This window comes from Ooceraea biroi, chromosome 1, assembly GCF_003672135.1.
Source record: "Ooceraea biroi isolate clonal line C1 chromosome 1, Obir_v5.4, whole genome shotgun sequence".
Lineage (NCBI taxonomy): Eukaryota > Metazoa > Arthropoda > Insecta > Hymenoptera > Formicidae > Ooceraea > Ooceraea biroi.
Window position 1 is genome coordinate 22,879,448 of NC_039506.1, and position 20,660 is coordinate 22,900,107.

Below are 20,660 nucleotides of genomic sequence, written 5' to 3' on the forward strand. Positions count from 1 at the left end.
TAGTTAATACCGTATCATTAAGTTCATCATGAGATAGATTCATTAACATGGTTTTAAATACGAATTCTGACAAACGCACATATTGGATTGACCGGAAAGTTCATGTCGATCTCCTTAGGAAAATTTAAAGACAAAACGCTTCATTAAGAATTAATATTACAAAGTTTTGCGTCTGATTCTGTCAAAAACTCGCACGTACCTTCCGATAACGCAAAACTATTAATTCTTAATGCAGAGTTTTGCGTTTGAATTTTGAACTAAGGAGATTGACATGGACTTTCCAATCAACCAAATATATTTCACGTACTTAAAAGTGCAAATGTTAGCATTGCCGATTCTAACGATCGTCGTTTGAATAGAAAAAGGAAAAAAGCGAAGTCTAAACAGAGAAAGGAAAAATCGGACACAGAATTTCAATTTCAAGAAGATATAACTCCAATGTAAAAACGAAAGATTTAATCGATATTTCTCAATCAACTAGAGTAAATTAGTTTTTTAATTCCGGCATGGATAGATTTTGCCGAAAACCGTCTCTCTAAGCAATACAGGAGTTAAAATTTAATTGGCGTTTTTTGCTTAACCAAAACAAATTAATTTTCCATTTCCAGAATCATGTTAGAGCGTTTTGAATAGGGACCTATATATTATATACATGTATAATATTCTCAGTCGAGAATCATATAATTGCATTTCATTAAATGCACAACCGAAATATGGAATAAACTTTCCCGCGCTCATTATTATCTTCGCCTTTTTTTCATCTTCTCCGAGAAAAAAAAATTGCGTTGATCTTACGTTTCCCGAAATAAAACTAAACTCCTCGCTGTATTCCGAGATTTTCTTGACCACAAGGGATGATCCTCGATTTCAATACCCAATGTCAGTGCTTTTTTTTTCATCGTCATTATATTATCCCTGCGAGATAACTTCCTTTCACTGTCGCGTTTTTCACTACGAAGATACTCCCTCGTCGACGTTGTCGATTTTAACGATCGTCGTTCGGATACAGAAAGGGAAACAGCAAAAGCGAGACTGAGAAGAAGCAAAAATATCAGACGAGAGAGAATTCCAATTTCAGGAAAACACAACTCCGATGTAAAAATGAAAGATTTAATCGATATTTCTCAACTAACCAAAGTAAATTAATTCTTTGCATCGGCAAATTTTGCTGAAAACTTCATCTCTTTAAATAATAGAAGAGTTAAAATTTAATCGGCGTTCCTTGCTTGACTAAAACAATTAAACCTAATTTTTTATTTCCAATTAAATTCATGAATTAATTAACCTACATAGAACAAAAATAAAGATTTGACATTATTAATTTAATTAACGTATTAAATTAATGAAAGAATTTTTCATTTTCAAGACCTAATAATGACTCGCCAATTGTAATTAAATTCCACAGAGATTACAAAACTAGAATCTCAATCGGCATCTCTTCACGACTAGAGCAAATTTTTATTATTCGAATAAATCTTCCAATTGCTTGATCTTTACCTACTACATTACTATTTTCCAAAAACAGTATTTCAAGCAAAGGAAGAGGAAAAGAGAGAACAGGAGAAGGCAAGAGGACAATTTATGTACACACACGCACACGTACGCACGCGCGCGCGCCTTTGCCGCGCACGCGCGTGTGTTCGCTGCACATAGCGACGACGTACAGAGCATATACAAACGTCCGAGAGGCTTTTAAACGGCGATCGATCGCTGTCACGTAGAGGTCAACGTTGGCTGTCTTATGCGTATACGCGGGGAAGGACCATGACTAATGCATACCGAAACGTTAGGAGCGTTACATAGCATAGCCATAGCCTAAGAAATAATCCTTCGTCCACTCGCGTTCCTAAAGTAAAGATCGACTATTAAGGGCGCAATAACGTCGGCAAACGTAACAGCGAATCCTCGTCATTTTAGTATCCACTAACGCCATACCGCGCACTCGTTTCACCACAATCGACCATCGATCCACTGCGATTAATTAAAAACATGTACGATAGTCAACGACGCGGATCACGTCGGGACGAGTGTCTGCGGTTGACTACATTGTTGCGCATTGATATCAAGAGGGTTCGTGAGGTACCGTTCCCATGCTTCCTCTCGTTTCTTTCTCCCAACCGCAAAAGGTGTCTTTTACTTGGGAAGTTACAAGTAAATCAGTCGGCGTCTGGGCGGATCACTTCCGTCCTCTTTCACTTCACGTTGCGCACTCGACATCGTCATCCGCGCACAACTGTCATCACCATTATCACCGTTACACCATCATCAACCATCATTACTGTCACCGCCGTCATCGGCCCCCGAGCACTACCGGGCACATCAGCGATCGCAACAATCCTTAGGCCGGCTGCCCAAACGGCGATACTTAGAACTCATAACGCGAACTCACATTCGGGACGACACGCGGGCCACCGTGACACAGACAGCCGCAGCAACGATCGTGATCACGATCACGAATCAGCCATCTCGGTTGCGGGCTAAAAAATCACGGCGGTTGAAGGTGTACACAGTGCAAGAGAACGGTTTAGTACGGTGCACATGAAAACAGGGGTGGTTGGTTTGTTGGTTGGCTGTCAGGCCAGTTGCTCCGGTGTCTCAAGATGCGCGATATTAAGGCGTCGCCAACACGACGGCGCCACACGACGCTGCGACGCCGGTGGCGGCGCGGCGAAAATTCGAGATGTCGACGGCGACGGCGACGACGAGGGCGATGACGACGATGCCGAGCGTCGAATGGTTGCTTCAGGGATAAAGAGGGTTGCTGCTGCATTGACGGTGGTGAAGCGCAGCTAGCGATGAGAGATTGGCTGTAGGGAAATCGATCAATCGAACTTCTCGGCAATTGCGCGCATCGCGCACAACTTGTACGAATACAAATTCGAACCGTTCAAAGGCACGGTGGAATATGCGAGTCGGTAAAAATAAAATTCTGCTTTGCAACAGCAATAGTTGTGAACGAAACAAATGGTGATAAATTGATTATTAGTTATTCCGTAGAATATACTAATTATATCAAATTTAATTAATTATATTTATCTATTATGTTATGTAAATTAATTTTTTATAATTAATTAATATTTTTGTGTATAAATAATTTTTACAGAAGTAAAAATTAGTCTCTCTACGTAGTCTATGGAAAAAGTTTGAATAGATGAATGATTGGTTTGCATTGAATTTGATGCTTGACGGATATTCCTCATTTTCGAATAGATGCATGATTTCGAATGATTGTTACAATGAATGTAATTGAGAAATCTCAGCGACTATCTCTTTCAAATTGATGCTATTTTCTTTAAAATTATTTTCATTTTCACGTGTAAAACAAAAAGAAATATGCAGTCTGACCAAAAACAATGACGATCGATTTTTGTATTTTCGCAATAGAATGCACTGTGTTCTACTGGCACACAATATTATTTTTTCAAATGTTTCTCAACGTTAACATGATGAACAAAATTTAAAGTTTAGACATCTAATCTCAATAATAATTATCTTCTTAATAATAAACATGAGTAAATAGCAATTAACTCTATTATTTTTTAAATAAATAAAACAATGTGACTAATGCATCTGCTATCATTCTGCTAGAACACTTAACGAGAAAATAACGAAATAGTATTCAACGAGCAGTTGAATATTGGAAAAGATTATGCCGTAATAAATGCGTGGGCGGAGAAACCTAACTCTCTCGTGAAAATATAGCCTTCTGATCAAGGGTTGAAAAAGGTTGAAAGCTAAAAGTTGCGTAAAAGAGTCATTTTATCGGCTAACTTTAAAAGGATATGATTCAAACGAAGATAAGATTAAGATAACACACTAGTGATAAATTATTCAAGACCGATTACATGTGCTAAAGCCTCATAATTTTTTGTTTATATATTCGATTGTAAAATTAGTTAATTTAGTCAAATTTTTTAAACTTTACATATTTTACATATAGATTCATTATATACAGGGTGTCCCAGACCTACCGTACCACCGGTTAATGGTAGATTTCTGAGGTGATTCTGAAACGAATGTTCCTCTTGCAAAATGTCGAGGATGGCGTAGTTTCGGCGCTACGAAGGGTTGTAGTTATCCTATCCTTGTGTAGAATTTTCCCGCGTTCAGTGACGGTGGGTCGAAGGGGTCCCTCGCATCGCGCACACTTCAATTTGATCTTAATTTTTCGCGGCTGTTCAAATTGAAGTGTGCGCGATGCGAGGGACCCCTTCGACCCACCGTCACTGAACGCGGGAAAATTCTACACAAGGATAGGATAACTACAACCCTTCGTAGCGCCGAAACTACGCTACCCTCGACATTTTGCAAGAGGAACATTCGTCTCAGAATCACCTCAGGAATCTACCATTAACCGGTGGTACGGTAGGTCTGGGACACCCTGTATATATATATATATATATATGTATTATTTATATATATAAGAAATATATAGAAAAAATAAAGTTTTAGTACATGTATGTACATAGTAAGGTGAACCTTATACTTGGTGAAAACTCTTTTTCGCATTTTACTTGTTATCGGGTGAAATATTTTTCTCATAGGGTATGTCGAATAAAAATGAAAACGCTTTTATAACATGAAAGGACTTCGAATTATCAATTGAATGCACTATAAAGAAAATCAATTAGTGCAGCGCCGTTATAATGATAAGATAAGATAGTGTCTTCACTGAATTAAAAGTCTTAGATAAATATATTATATTATCCGTTTTGCCGTGTATACTTGGAAGACACTACCATTAATATCTTGATAATTTCAGAGAAAATATTTCTTGTAAGATTTTATATGTGATACACCTTGTATATATGTATATATGATATATTATTATATCATATTATACATCACTTTTATAATGAGAATCATTGACGTCAATAGATATTATAATATTAATAGAAAGAATAAATAGCGTTGTGGTGTATCAAGATGCAATAAGCATCCGCATATTTTAGTAAAGAAAGAAAATTTGTAATCACTCACCCTGCATAGGCCGTGTGGCAGCGCTACGTGACATTGTTTGCGTAGTTCAATAATCTTACACCGTATTCCTGAGTTAGGCGCTTGTGGACGGAATCTGTCGATATGTTCGATGCCGACGCGAAAGATGACGGTCGTTGGACGACGACGCGATTCCTTAACAGTGTGACGCTGATCAGTCCTCGTGAAGTCCTGGTGTGTATCAAATGTGAGTTGAAAACGCGGTGTAAAAACAGGGTGCGTAAAAAATTCTCCCTCCGTCCAGCGGATAGTTAACGTTATCGTTGCTCTTGAGTGGTGCGATGGTTGTTCTTGGTGCTGTGCGGGATCACTTCTTAGGCACAGAATCGTCCCACTGCCAGCAGCGGTGGACAATTCAGGGTGACACTCCGTTCCAAGGACGTTGAAAGAGTGACGAAGTGCCGACAATTCCTCGGAGCGTGGAGAACAAGGGGGATTGAGGCACGTAGGTGACAATAAGGACGGCGTTGGTAAAGATGACGTTTTTTCCGCGCTCGGCGAAAATTGTCACCGACGAGAACGATGGATCGTGAGGATAGTCTCCTAGCGAATACTTGACGATGTTGACATAAGGCACGACACGGCGGCGGTGGCAGTGGTGACGGCACCGCAATGTTCAAGTCGGATATTCCGCGGCGAGATAATGGCGACAAAAGAGACTGCAGTTTTGATGTTGAGGGTACGGGAGGTGTTTTGGGGATGGCGTCCATGTGGGGTGAATAGTCACCGTCGACTTTTCCTCCCGCCTGTGAGCCACCTCCTCCTCCGCCAAATCCTCTTCCTCCGCGTTCTCGAGATGCCCCAGCTTTCGGTGGTGCCCGCGGACACCACCTTCGCGTGCCGCCAAGTCTCACTGATCAGTTCCCGCGTTGTTAGATTTTGGAACTGCAGGCTGAAATAAAAAAGGAATCGAGGATACTTGAAACTCTGGTCGTTTAAATCACTTTACGTGATATGATTTAAGCAGAGTTAATTAGATCTGCATTTCTTTTCCGCCACACCACATGCCTGCCATCGGAGCTTAAAATATCATTTAATACATCATATAATATGTCAAAAATATTATGTAATATTTTTAGCTCCAATATTTTAGCAGGCATATGGTGTGGCGAAAAAGAAATACGAAACTAGATCCAAAAAATTTCATATTGACAGTTAAACACGGCAGCGGTTCTGTACTTGTTTAGGGATATATAGTAACTCGTGTCGTGATATACAGTCGTTGTGTACAGTGTTGTATACGTGATTATTTAGGTTAAGAACCTGTCATACTGACAGAATAGAGTAATAAATATAGATCTCGTCGGGGCTGTAAGCACGAGGGGGAAAAAGGCGAGGGAGTGTGGACTTCGCTTTGCGTGAAAAATCGAAAACATAGACGTCGTTGAACCAATGTAGAATCTACCGATGAGTCGATAGTCTTTGCGTGGGACGGGTAATGCGGTCAAGTCCTCACTTTGCGTGGACAGTCGAGTTTAAAGTATTTAATAATTCTTTTTCTAAAAAAATTCTTCAAGTTTACTTTTATTTTGGCTTCTTCAAAGTAATTCGAGTAATTCAAGTTTAAGGTAGTAACTGAAGTGTTAATATCTAATATCATGTAATATAGAAAATTATATTCATAAATTTATAATAATATATGTAAGAAGCGAACGAAAGTCGTGTTATTTGTACGCGAGCACTAATTAGAATAAAATTCACATAATTAATTATCGAGAATAAATGTTTCCTTTCTCAAAGATGGGACTGATCATTACATTGTGTATATGTTTTTTACTAATGTTGTTCTTCTTAATTTATGATTATTACGTAAAATATTTTGTCCATTAGCAATGTAATTATTTGTTTTTACAACAATCTTATTAATAAACGAAATGACACTTCATGTATCGTCACAGTAGTTTATATGCCGGATATCGATGAGATCACAATATGTTGTAACATCCGTAATGAGATTATTAACAGAAATCGTATTGATTATCATTTACGAGTTCGTTTGTTATTTATTGAATATTTCTTTCGATTACATTTTCCCGGCGTTTGCTTGTTTGCTTTTATCTTTTTTGCAACATGATAAACAATACAGGCTCTACTATTGTTAAACAATTTCGTTATCGAGTAACATCAAGTGCTAGTATTAGATTACATCGAAAGTATCTTGTTATGACAAACACTTTCACTATGTTTAATAAACGATATTAATAAAGTAAACGATCGATTAAATACCGATACAATAGATGATTCTCGTGATTCGAAAATATTTCGAAAAAAGAAAAGTCGAATTTTTATTATTGAATGTTGAATAAATTTAGACAGTACGGTGTGTGTAGATTTAGTGGATATAATTTTGTCTTTTTCTTATTGTCCAAAAATAGAGTCACGAAAAATGAATCGATTATCGTAAATTCAGCCAAGATTTGTATGATATATTATAAAAATTAATAAGTCTTAGGGGTATATTCTGTAAAAATGCTCTGTAATACGTACGTTTTATCTCTATAAGCTACGTAGCACTGTAGAGCAAGAGAGACGACGAGCGAAAAGAAGAAAGAGCTAAAGAGTTACAGAGCTTATAGAGCAAAACGTTTCTTACAGAATACAGAGCTTATTTGTTTAACATCATTTCAAAAAATATAATGTATTGAAATTTTCATGAAACATGGATTATTTTGGAAGATATATATAGAGGATTCAAATACTTGGCTTATTTTACAAGGGGAGAACACAGTCGACCTCTCATCAATTTTGAGTCACGGCTATGGTCTGTTCGAATGTGTGCAAAATAGAGAAGCGAACAGTAGTCATCGCGAGAAATTCAGTCAGGACGTCATCGTCAGCAAATAGAGTCAGAGAGTAAGAAGCTGTCTTAAGCTAACAGAACTAAATCAGCAAAATCGAATGCAATTTACAATTTGATTATTTAATTTAATTTAATTTAATTTAATTACTTATTTTGTATATTGTACTCATTTAGTACTATTATGTACTATCAAAAATCATTTTATACTCCATTTAAGAAAAACTCGTGATGCTGCTAACTTAATATAAAGTTATTTTTTCTTTTTAAATGGCACGGGGTATAAAATTATTTTTAGTACAAAATAGTACAAATAGTATCATGCATCAAACAGAATATAACAAAATCGAGACGGGTCAATATCCACGTGCGACCAAATTGCATACTTAATGAACTTAATGCCACTTAATGAACAAGAATTATGTTAACGACGAGTGGTCATGAAAACAAAAACGAGTGAACTGATGAATGTAGAACGCGTGAAATCCAGTTCTCAATTGCGTATATCAAGGCCATATCGACGTAACTGTGTACTTAGCGACCGCTCTACGACCAACTCTATGACATAGGCCAATCGAAGCAAAGTCGCGCGCGAACTACTAGCACCCTCATTACGTATTCACGTATCCTTGATTCATGACGAAGTTCTATCGTGCCTGACGTGTCCGCGAGAAAACGACAAAGAATCATTTATTCGTACGAACCATAAGCTTCTTTTCGGAGATATGTATAAGTTCAGGACGTCCATCATGTAAATTCACAATTCGTGTTTCGCACGAGTTTCAAGTTTTTTCGGATATAACAGCGTGATCAGAGATTATGAAAATGTAGTAGAATATGATGAAACATAGTATAGTAAGGATTAATATTATAAAATTCTAATTATGAATATCTATTCATCCATTTTCTTAAAAAAAGAGAGAAAATAAAAAATAAAGGAAAGACAAAGAGCAAACAATAAAATATCCAACATTAAAACGAAAATATTGTAAGAGCATATGGGATTATGTGATTATTTCATCACATCATGTAAGGATTATCACGCGACATTTTGTCATTTTAATGCTCGTCGCGTTGTATTCTCTCTCCTTTCTTTTCATACGCTTATTCTAAGCGCTTTCTGCTGTTATGATCCATTTTCTTTCTTTTTTTTCAGTAATTATTTAGTTTAGGGGAAGCAGCACCAATCACCTTGATTGCACGCAGCACTCGTGTTACAGGATAGATACAGAGATATCTGTGAGACGTTGTCGTTTGTGAAGATTCTAGCCGTTGGCATGAATGAGGCCTTAACGTATGCTTTATCGTCCATATGCGATGATAATTGAGTTAACAGCGCATGCGCGCGCGCGCGTATGGAGCGAATCTGCGAGGCGCGAGCCAATGCACGAGTATCAATGACTTTAATTCATCATCCTGCTCGTGCGAACTTGGCTCGCATTACGATAATGAAATTATCGTAATCAGCTAACACGAATGATACAGCTTGTCTCACAAATTCCGCGTGCCGCTTTAATGCTGATTTAATAATAAAGAACAAACTACACGGCAAAAATCAATTTTGCGATGTATCGCGCGTGAATCTCACGCAAGAGAACGTGAGAACAGGTTCGAATAAATGTACACTATCGATCTTCCCTTTCAGTACCTGTAACCATTTATCAGTCATTTACTTTAAAACTAAAACAAGCTAAAACTTTTTTTGTTTATAAAAAGTTGATGCTTCTTTTTTCATGCGTCACATAACAATGAATTTAATTGCATATTTTATCAAGATTGTCAAAGAGGATTTCAAAACACGCAAATCAGTTCCACTTTTTGCATAATAAATATTGTAAATATAATGTAGATTTTGTGCCAATTTATAAATTTCTCTGGCAATCTACATTGTGAAATAAGTCTAATAAGAAACTCTGTACTATAATTATAGTATGTAACACATAAATATAGCACGAAATGTTTTTCCAACTCACGAACAATAAAAGTAACAACATTACGTGTGAATAGGCAGGGACCACGCCATCTCGGATCAATACTTGGAACATTTCTTTGCTGAAGTGGCCGAATATTTAGAGGTTCCATCGATCAATATCATAATGGAGAAATAATAGTGACATACTATCATGGTATAAGTTAAATAAATTAGAAAGATATTGTTAATTTATGAACTTACAAACAAGTGGAACGAAGACAGCTACAGACAATATAAAACGTGATTGTATATGCAATATTAACACGTGTGTTTTATATGCATATATATAACGATAGTACTAAACATAATATGTTAGATTAGTGTAAAAATAAATAAATTTTTAATTATCAACTTAATAATAAAAACTGCAATTACTTTTGCACTTATATATGAGACAAGTTGTTCATATTGTTAAGAATTCTGAAAATTATTTTATTGTTATGAAGCTGATTCGTTGTCTCATAAAGTCCTAAGTTCTTTAACCTTCCTTTTTGAAATCCCATAATAGCATCATAAATTAATAAATGCAAATGTGATATGACGAAATAATAAAAAATACATAAATTCTCGTGTTATTAGATATTGTGAAATTGTGCTCGCCAGTATGAAAAAAGGCGAGACTTATTGGGGCTATAATTATTTACATTCTTAGAAAACGCGTTTACGCACGCATGTCTCAACTTATCATAAATGTTCCTGCGATGATAAGAATACGTGTCTGCCAACAGATAGGTGTCATAACGCGACATACAGTACCGGTCGTAAAAATAATCAAGATAATGAAATCAATGTGCTAATATCCTAATCGTCATCCTGTGAACTACAAATTTTATCTCTTAAGCGAAGAAATTCTTTAACGGCTGAGAATATAAGTCTTATCGCGAAGGCAAACGTAAATCCTTGAGATACGAATACAAGTTTACTATTTCGATAGATAGAATAAGAATGTAAGTATAAGTTACTCCAAAAACTAGGTGACACAATTCAATAATGACGATACAACTTCTTCAATAATGAAAATAACAAAATAGCGATGCAATGCGATAGACATATGCAGTATACGCGGAAATTTTTTGAATAAACAAATTCGAAAAGGAGTGGCAAGTTGATATGTTCTGCCTGAGATTGAAAATTGCTGACAGCGGTGCCAGAAACTTTTGGTAGAATTATCAAAATGCGTTTTCTTGCCATTCTCTCGCGACATGCACGATGAGGATGTATTACAAAATTAGTAATTCTGCGTGCTCGGTCGCGCGTACGCGCGCTATCAACTCCTCCTAATCGAAGAAATGAGAGTGCTTTTTATATTTAAATTATTCATCGGTTCGTGGTTCAGTTCGTGCGTAATGAGGAACGCGTCATACATTGTGACGATATTATCCTATTGGACATAGAGCAATGCATTTTACTTATTATCTCCTTAAAGACATTCAATTTGCTTAATTTACTTATTTGAAATTAACTAAGATAGATATGAGGTCATATGTATCAACGCATAATCTATTCGATAACTTTATGCATCGTTTAAAAGAAATAAGATTTTGGAGAGATATACAAAAATATTTATGAAAAGTTACAAAAAAAAATAAAGTAAGATATATAAATCAGCGGAAAGGGAATGTAATAAATTTACATATTTCTTATACGCTCTATGGAGTGTAATTACTTATTTTTGAATTCAAAAATAACTAACGAAGCAGCACTTCACTTTATCACATGTTAAATTGTATTGCATTGACAATAATTAGTAAATAATATCACTTTTAAAATCAAAATTTTGTATAGAAAATTACAGATTTCCTTAAATAAACTGTTATATAACTGACTAGTAAGCTAGTAAACTGTTAGTGTTTACTAAAGTTTCAATCCAAACTTTCAATGAAAAACAAACGATTTTGTACAATTAAAGCCATTAATGTCAATTCTTTTAAAAATTTTTAATTTTTAATAATTATTTGTCTAAAATATCTATATAAACATTGAATTATATAAATGAATATATGTGTACAGTCTTATCTAATCTTCTTAATCTACGCAGAAAATTTTTTTATCCCTACTCGCAATATGCAATTCGCATACACGTGGCAACTCTATCTATAATATTATCTGCTCGTTTCACGCTGCTTACATCATATCAGCTTATGTGAAAGAAAATGTGAGCAAGTCTAGAGTAACAGATATTAGATTTTAATTGTTTATAAAAATCAATAATCGAAACCAAACGCGTTAATGCATTTGTTTAACTACAAATGATACAACTGCAATGACTGAGTGTGTTTAATTAGTATCTTCTTATTAGTATTAGTATCTTATTAAAACTTAGCAATTTTATTGATCTCCAACTTCTTTCTGAAAATTTTAAGAATCATGGCATTGATGAAAGAGATTTTCAATTGTTAATCTCAAATATTCATCGCACATAATACAAGAATAATATTAATTAGTTTAAACTGAATAGAAAGAAGAAGAGAGAGGAAAGAAAGAAGAAAGACCAGACTTAAAAAAATAGTTTACACGTAAAATATCAAATAACTAATAAGTTACATTATAACAACAATTAACATATTATTCGATTTAACGGTGCCAAATTTTTCGCATTAAACATCTTTACAACTGGTGTAAATTTCTGATATAATTTTTTTTCGGGGAAAACAGATCTAAATAACTTGCAGCACATGTACCTGATGTTTTTTTAAACATTTCTTTGAAAAAATAATTTTTTAGAGATATCAAATCTCTTGTTTTGTCAGTACGTTGATATGTATTGTACGATGACATATAATCGAAATTTTGCGTGCTTATGTTAATGTACGCACAGTACGTCATATACATAGATAAACATCTGTTCTGTTTAACTGTTACCTTTACTTACTATCGCAGACGTTTTTAACATCAAAAGCTTGAAGTTGTTAAATGAAAATTACTTCATTCTTCATAATATATGACAAAATGAAAAAGATTCACAAGATATAACTTTTTCTGCATAATTATTCATTTTTTTATTTGTCTAATATTTTTGAGATATTCGAGGAAAACTTCCCAGTAAAAAGGAATTGTGCAAGATAACGGCAAGATGTTGATATCACTTTTTATGGTAAAACGATATTGTATTATACTTTTTCCATAAAATCAACTATCGCGTGCACTTGGTATCTTTTTTTTTAAAGGTAAGTTTTGTATGGATTGAATTTACAAAGAAATCAGTTGGTCCAGCCGTTGGTTTGGTGATAAGATATTCATGCCTTTGCTCAACTAGAGGTCTCACATAAATATGCACGGTTTGTCTCGCCGTTTCTTTACTTACGTAAACTTTGTGCGAGGCATTAACGTATCTCTTCGTTAACATTGTTAATATATCTTCGATCGTTTGTATTATATTATTTCACCATTTTACTAACGTATTGCAGTTTTATGCAAACACGTTTCGCTTAATTTATTCACTACATCTCAATGATAAAAATGTGATTTTCATAATTGCATGCAATGCATACAAATAATTGCGAGCGCACACGCATACACGCGCGCACATATACACGTAATATGTCATATGTCTCATATATCTTTCGCTTATGTTAGACGAAAACCAGAGCCCGATTATACATTCCATTGGAATTGTATTAAAAATTAATGCAAAGTTTTACATTTAAATTTTGCTAAAAAACAATCACACAAATTTTCTGGTCAACTCAGTATATCGAATGCAATTCTTCCCTCCTCCCTCTCGCTCTCTCTCTCTTCATATCCATAAAATCGTATTGTTGATTGCCGAACAAAATGCGAATTAACATTTACATAAACAGAAAATTTATGAAAAGATAGCAGTTTGTTTTAAGAACATCATAAACAATATTTCAATAATTCCACCAAAACAAACATGTTTTCAATTATTTGTTAAATTATTAAATGCAATTACATTCACTATATCATCCTAATGTTTATCGGCAATTAATCTAATCGTTATCTAACATTAATTAATATTTTCATTCCTGCATATTTCTTGATACGTCACGTTTATGTGTCGATCTGTTTTGTATCGAAATAAAAAAAGAAATTGTGTTGACAGCAAACAATTCTCTTCTTGAAGTGATAATCGCAAATAAGAAAAATAGCTTTTTTATGAGTTTTGATTCACAGCTTCTCATAAATGCACGTGACGATTGCAATGGCCATGATACTGGATTAAGATTGGCCGTCCGATTATGTAACTATCGACCAAAAATAGTTCATACTTGTGAGAGTAGAGTACGAAGAAGCATCAGGTGGCGTCGCGAAGCGGATATCGTGATACCCGCTCTCAAATTATCATTTTCGTGATTCCTCAACGTCCATCTGTATCACGTCGAGGCGAATATTCATGAAAGAATATTATTATGAACTATTCTATGAGACGGCATACACTTAGGAAAACTCTTGCTCGCCGCGTTGGGCGGACTGCGACACGCAAAGTAGAATGCTGAAACACGAGTCGGCGGATTTAGAAATTGCCAGTTGCAGAACCGGTAGTAAATTACACGTGATCGAACTTCCCCGGGACACAACGAAGAAAAAATACGCACGGCAAATTCCAACTTGCTTTGAAAACAGTTTTCGACAGTGCATGAGTAGAAACATTATCCTTTTTTTACCTAATTTGGATTTTCTCTATTTTGGTATCAAAAAACAAATTACTGTTCAACATAGTATCAATTTATTTCAAATCACACTTGAAATGATCGTTCTAATCTTACTGATTTGGATTATTTTCTTATCTTGAATAACGAATTCAGTATCTTCCCGATCTGTATCAAATCGTGATTTTTCTAGCTTTAGTTAATTTTGATATAATGCAATAGATATGATATACTTATTGTCACATTGTAATGCATCATTTCGTACTATTTAACTATTATATAATATACTTCCGGCTTTTAAAAAACGTAAAATATGAAAAACCTATTAATTATGTGAAAGTGGTGATTTGTGATTTTGATAAGATAAATTATAATTTCGTAAATTTAATCTATATCAGCTAATGAAATCGTACAATCATGTAGTTTTTTAAAACACTTTTTTATTAATGTTGCAGTGGTAATGGTTAAAGTAAAAAATGTGCACGTGCAAAACACAAAGACTTTTAAAACTGATGATTTGAAAAATATTGGTTATAAGCTTATTAGTGTATATATAATTTAGTATATGTTCCATGCGACCATCCGTTGTGTGTATGTGTGTGACTAAAAGTATTTACCCAAGATTCTACTTAATAGCAGAAGCTTTGTGGAAGTTATCTCGTAAACGGAGAATTATATATACAAAATATATGTTTTCTTAATATTGTCATTTTTTAAATGAATTTTTTAAAATGAAAACGCATCATGTAAATGACGGAAGTTGCTCATCGGAAAAGTAAGCGTATGATGCGCATACGCGTTGATGAGATCACGATTGGCGTTCAGCCAGTCACTGTTGACTCTTCGTTGAGTTGATTGCTATTCCCCAAATATCCAAGCTCTGATCGTACGATCTTCACGGAACGGATCGAGAATCTTGTTTCTCGGCAGCAGGCTTACAAAATTAACAAACGTATTGTATTGTTCCGTATCGAAATTCTTATGATTAAATCATAAAAACTTGATCATAAAATTTTATAATATTAAATTAGATAACATAAATTTAAGTTATTTAATTAATAAAATTATTTTAATGAAATCTAGATTTTTTCTAAAAGAATTGGCAAAGAATCGATTACTTTGTTATTTCTTATGTGTACTAAGAATTCATAAATAAAGCAGCGATATAAAGAAGATAGTTAATTAATCGATTGCAGCCCGCAGGGATCGGTATTTTTACGCAGATATATAGTTTCTTCGAGAAAAAAAACGGACAACGTGACACGCGAGTTTCATCTCTATTATTCTTGCACAGTAATTACCAAAGAGGAAAACAACGACGAACTAATTAATAAACTGCTATCTCTCGTGTCTCGAGATCCTTACGTAAACCTGCGCCTCTCATACGTATATCTATCTATAAGAGACCCGAGTGTCCAAGAAAGAGTGATGTATTGCGCGTTGCGAACGACAGTATAACGTCATTCATTGATCGTTCAGCGACCAGAGAGCAATGTCAAGTTACGTCGAGCAGTAGCGAAACATTTTTGAGAAAATTAGCTCGTATCTACGAACAGATCTGACTACGATTATTACATAACGTTAGTCTTGCTGAAAACTTTATGAAACATGGTTTTTTTAAAAGAAAAGTGCAGTTTCGTGTAGAATAATAAGTAGGAGTATTCGATGCATGGAACGCTATTTTCTTCATTTAATTTTCAAATAATTTTCTCCCTATAATTCCGGACTTTTTTTAATTCTTTTTTTCTAAATTAAGTGTTTTAGCTGCTTCAAGCAAAATTTTGTTAAAGTTAATTTTTGCTAGATTATTATGCTAGATAAAGACAATTTTTAAACAGTACAGCTATCAGTTATTACGTCAGTATATAATACGTTCTGCAACAAGCCGGAGTCGGATGTCGGGCGCATGCCTATTGCGTTGCCGGATAGAGCTGTCGCAAGTCGACTGTCACAGTCGAAACAAGAGATGGTCAAGTCAAATTTTAATGATGTGTTTTAAAAATAGTACATAATAGTATATAATAATAGTATATACATAACCACGACTTGCGACTAATTGTAGAACGACAAGTCATATTCGGAATTTCTGATCCGACATTCAACATATGACAAACGATTTGCGACATCCGACTCCGACTTATTGTAGAACGGGTCAAAAAAGTTCGCTGAATTGGCTTCTTGAAAGATTCCAAAATGGAGAATTACAACAAACATTTCTCAAATTAATGATTTACTGATTGCAATTTTATTACCGATTTACACAATACGATATTTTATTTGCTTCGTTTCTACCGCGAATTGTTCGTTTGTACCGCGTATGTGAAAGATAAAGATTTTACTATTCTATTTATATTCTCCAAGTGTCATTCTCGCGGGAAAAGATTACTTAAATAAACCACCTCATATCAAACGCAAAATTTTTCTCTCTAACTCGAATACTTTCAATTTTAATGTTTAACTATTTAAGAAATAACGCTGATATTTTAAACATCTTCCGATTTTATTTTAAACAACCAGATAAACTTTTAGTGATTTTAGTTGGGTTCGAATTTCTGACATTTTTTAATTTCCTCAATTTCAATTATAATTATATTATAATTATCGATTAAATTATTTGATAAGCGAAAATTTAAATGCCCAAATATACAATTGTTAATATTAATTACAAAATTATAATTACAAAATATAAACTTTAATAATAACAAAATGTACTTTGATTTAAAAAATCCTAAATTAGCAGAGAATCCGTGTATCATTTTATCTTATCGAAAGCTTCTCACAAAATTTGAATGGAAAGTATCCATCTACCGCCTGACACTACTTCGAAACGTAAAATATTCAATTCCCATACAAGTTAAATTTAAAATCAATAAACATCTCGCAACAAATAACAGTCCTGGCTAACGAAAGATTGCGGACAAGATTGCAGATTCTTCTCACCTTGAAGACAGTTGTCCGTCGTCATATCTTAGCATAGTAAGATTTTCATTTAGCGTGCTCGTTCTTCGAGGATCGTCGGAATCGTTCTTCCTCCTCCCGCTCTTCGCGCACGCACACAGAGAGGTAACCACAATTCACCAGAAAAGTTTTGGATCAATTTGACTTTCTGAGCCGCCGCTCGCCGTCTATGTCATCGTGGCGGCATCGCACCGCATTGGAATTTTTAACAGAAACTTTACTCGTCTGCTCGCGATTCAACGTCCTCGAATATCGCCGTGCTGACTTGCTCTCCTCGTCTGAATTACGATACTTTCTTTTTTCGATATATGTGTGTACATGTGCCAATGCTCGTGCAAACTTTCACCGTTTCTGGACTTGACTCGACTCGGCTAATCGAAACTGCCCTTGCAGTGATCAAGATCACAAAGGTCACAGTAGAATCATTGATTGGAAAGACGATAAATGAAATGCAAACTGGGGACAATTCAATCGAACTGTGTGGAATCGCCGTTCACGTGGCAAAATGTAGTGCCACGAATGCAGTCGCGTTGTTAAATTTATTTTTCACGTGAACAATAATCGAGCGAGCCAAGGAAGGAGTGTTTGCCGATTATCGATACACGCTCGCGGGAAGTTTACCGATATTATTACTCACAGGACGCACCAATTAAAAACCTTGAACGCGCGCGACGTTTGCGCGTGCGCGGCGATCGCTCGATCGGGAAAAAGTAGACGAGCGAGCTTGGAGCGCCGGTCAATCAAGAAATTGATCCTGCACTCGAATATCTTCAAGGCCTCCGTTTCCTTTTTCTGTATCGTTGTGCCGCAAATATAATCCCGAAATACAGAGTCGATAGCGATTTAACAGATTCTCCGATATTTATGTTACGCTTCGGCAAAATGTATTTATTTATTTATTTCGGATGCACCACTGATATTCTTGTCTTGAAAATATTAATTATATAATGTACGTTTACCATAAAATTTCTAGTAAAGCGTCGCTGAGTTATAATTGACTAAATTATTCTTGTGAAAAATAATATTCACAGATTTGATGTTTGTCACTGCCGTTCCTTGTATCCCGTCACGTAAATACCGCGCCCGCACGACGTCGATCGTGTGGCGTGTTCGTTCACGACTGAGCTCGGCTCGTGACGTGACACGGCAGTGGCGGCGAAGACCCGAGTCTTCGAGTTCTGCCGCGCGCGCGTGCGACAAAAACCCAATCCGTTCAGGAGCGCGCGTCGTACTCGACTGAAGCGGGCGATTAAAGCGAAGCCGAGTGGAGCATGCGGAAAGTCACGGCGGCGCGCATCGCGATATTGCGTTCTACAGTGAGGCCCAGAAGAAATCACACCGGCGCGACACAGTATGATGTTTTCGCTCAACAGGAAATGGTGTCGGAATTCGCGAATTCGATTAGAGAAATTAAAATTGTAATAGATCAGATCGAAATGAATAATCATTATCACTTATATGAATAATTAAGCATGCGTTATTGTTTAAAGTGGAAAAGGATTATGTGAAATATATAAATAAAGTAAATACAAAAATAAAAAGTAGAAATTGTAAAGGAAAAAATCATCGATTATGCGGATCATATTTTCAAATAACACACTTGTAATTTTAATATGATCCCCATAATCGATGTTCTTTAGATGCCCAGTATTGGGTAGATATGTGTAACATAGTAGCCGATATTTAAAATATATCTAAAATATACAATATTTAAAATAATATCTAATACAACATTTAAATTTTATACGAGTATAAATTATATGCTTCTCTTAATTATTGTGCCACGTCTTTTATTTTTTGCAACAATATCCTTGCTATGAGATATTACAATCCGTAACTGATGGAGGGCCATCGTAGAATTTATTTTTATGAAGAAAAACAGATTCATTAAAAAATCAACTAATAATAAATTTATAAGAATAAAACAAACAAGATATCGAATTTTCTTTGCAATCATAAAAAATTCAAAGCTCTGTCTGTATTACAAATATGAAATATGAAAAACTTTTCAGAAAAGTAGACCTTTAGAGAAAAAGAAGATATCTTTTGTTACATAAAATATTATAGCTAAATTTTTATTTATAAATTGTATAACTAAAGGATTTTGTGATGCACGAAAGTGCAATAAATATAAAATATCACTTTTATAACATCAACTCACTTTTCTTTATATGAAAATATTCAATACAAACAATACCATTAACAAAATAGAGACAAAGTATCTAACGAAACAGTTTTAATAAAAATTCCCTTATATGAATTTATAATAAAATTTCTTAGGTGAATTCCTAGGAAATTTTCCGATTTTTTAAAGGTAAAAAAGTTCTTCGAGAATTTAAGTTTTCCAAATAGTAGCCAACAATTTTATTTTATTTTTTTATTTTTCAAGTTAATTGTAACATATTTTGTACTGTTGTAAATTTTGTTACTAATTATAAGGTAAAAGATAAATATATTGCTTTATTAATTTAGGATTTTAACATTATTAAATTAATAATTACGATAACATAAACAAGTTATCGAGCACTAGAGTATTAGATTACTAGAGTTCATAAAAGCGTCCTGGAAGATCAGTACTAGGTCAAAGCGAAAAGTGTCGAAATATCATTTATATCTAGCATATGCGCTGACACTACTGACATTCTGGAAATGTCAATCCGCGACATTTTGCTCACTATTGTCCCAAATATTACAGGATGTCAATATTATATAGCAGCGTGCACAAAGTTAGGCCTATTTTGTTTACTCAAGTACTATAAATATGTAAATTACCACAATAACAATTTTCTGCATTAGCTACTCTTTCAATGCTGTATCTCTTTTCTCCTTCCTTTCTCTCTCTCTTTCTCTCTCTCTTCTTTTTATAAGCAAATATACATTCAACTAAAATAGTATCTGACATCTTCTTTTCATTTTCAAGTATACTAAGAAATAGACAACCATTACAGAAATATTATAATCGTGCTCAACATCGAATTCATTCAAATTTTAGATAATTAAATCTTTAGAAATATTCACACGAGTACGTCGCGTAGTTTGTATTATTCAGTGGTGGTATATAATATTCATAAATAATTCGCTAAAGGCAGAGTAATATGAGAGAGAATTGCGTGACAAGGGCGAAGGAAAGAAAGGAAGCTAATGGAAATTCAACGAAACATGTCGTCTTCGTCATCACCATGGAGTTGCTCAATCACGCGACACTCATTTCGGACTCTTACGTCAAAAAATAAACGTTAAATCAGAGGTGACAATACATCATCACCGAGACAGTTTCGTCTATTCAATGAAGAACAACACTAATTGAATTAAGTCGAAGAACCTT

General features: G+C 34.7%; 1 protein-coding gene across 3 annotated transcripts in view; it reads right to left on the reverse strand.

Moving 5' to 3' along the window:
* LOC105283486 (phospholipid-transporting ATPase ID) overlaps positions 1-18,838 on the reverse strand; it is a 43,015-nt gene extending 24,177 nt beyond the window's left edge. Inside the window, exons 1-2 of one of the 3 annotated variants that reach the window (XM_011346286.3) lie at positions 17,318-18,838; positions 4,981-5,890 (exon numbers count right to left, since the gene is read on the reverse strand). In XM_011346286.3, coding sequence (XP_011344588.1) covers positions 4,981-5,014 — 34 coding nt within the window. In that variant the 5' untranslated portion in view covers positions 5,015-5,890; positions 17,318-18,838. Of the gene's footprint in view, positions 1-1,664; positions 3,028-4,980; positions 5,891-17,317 lie in introns of those variants that run through there. The other 2 variants (XM_026971515.1, XM_011346282.3) reach the window with 2 other exon arrangements.
* Positions 18,839-20,660: the final 1,822 nt, after the last annotated feature.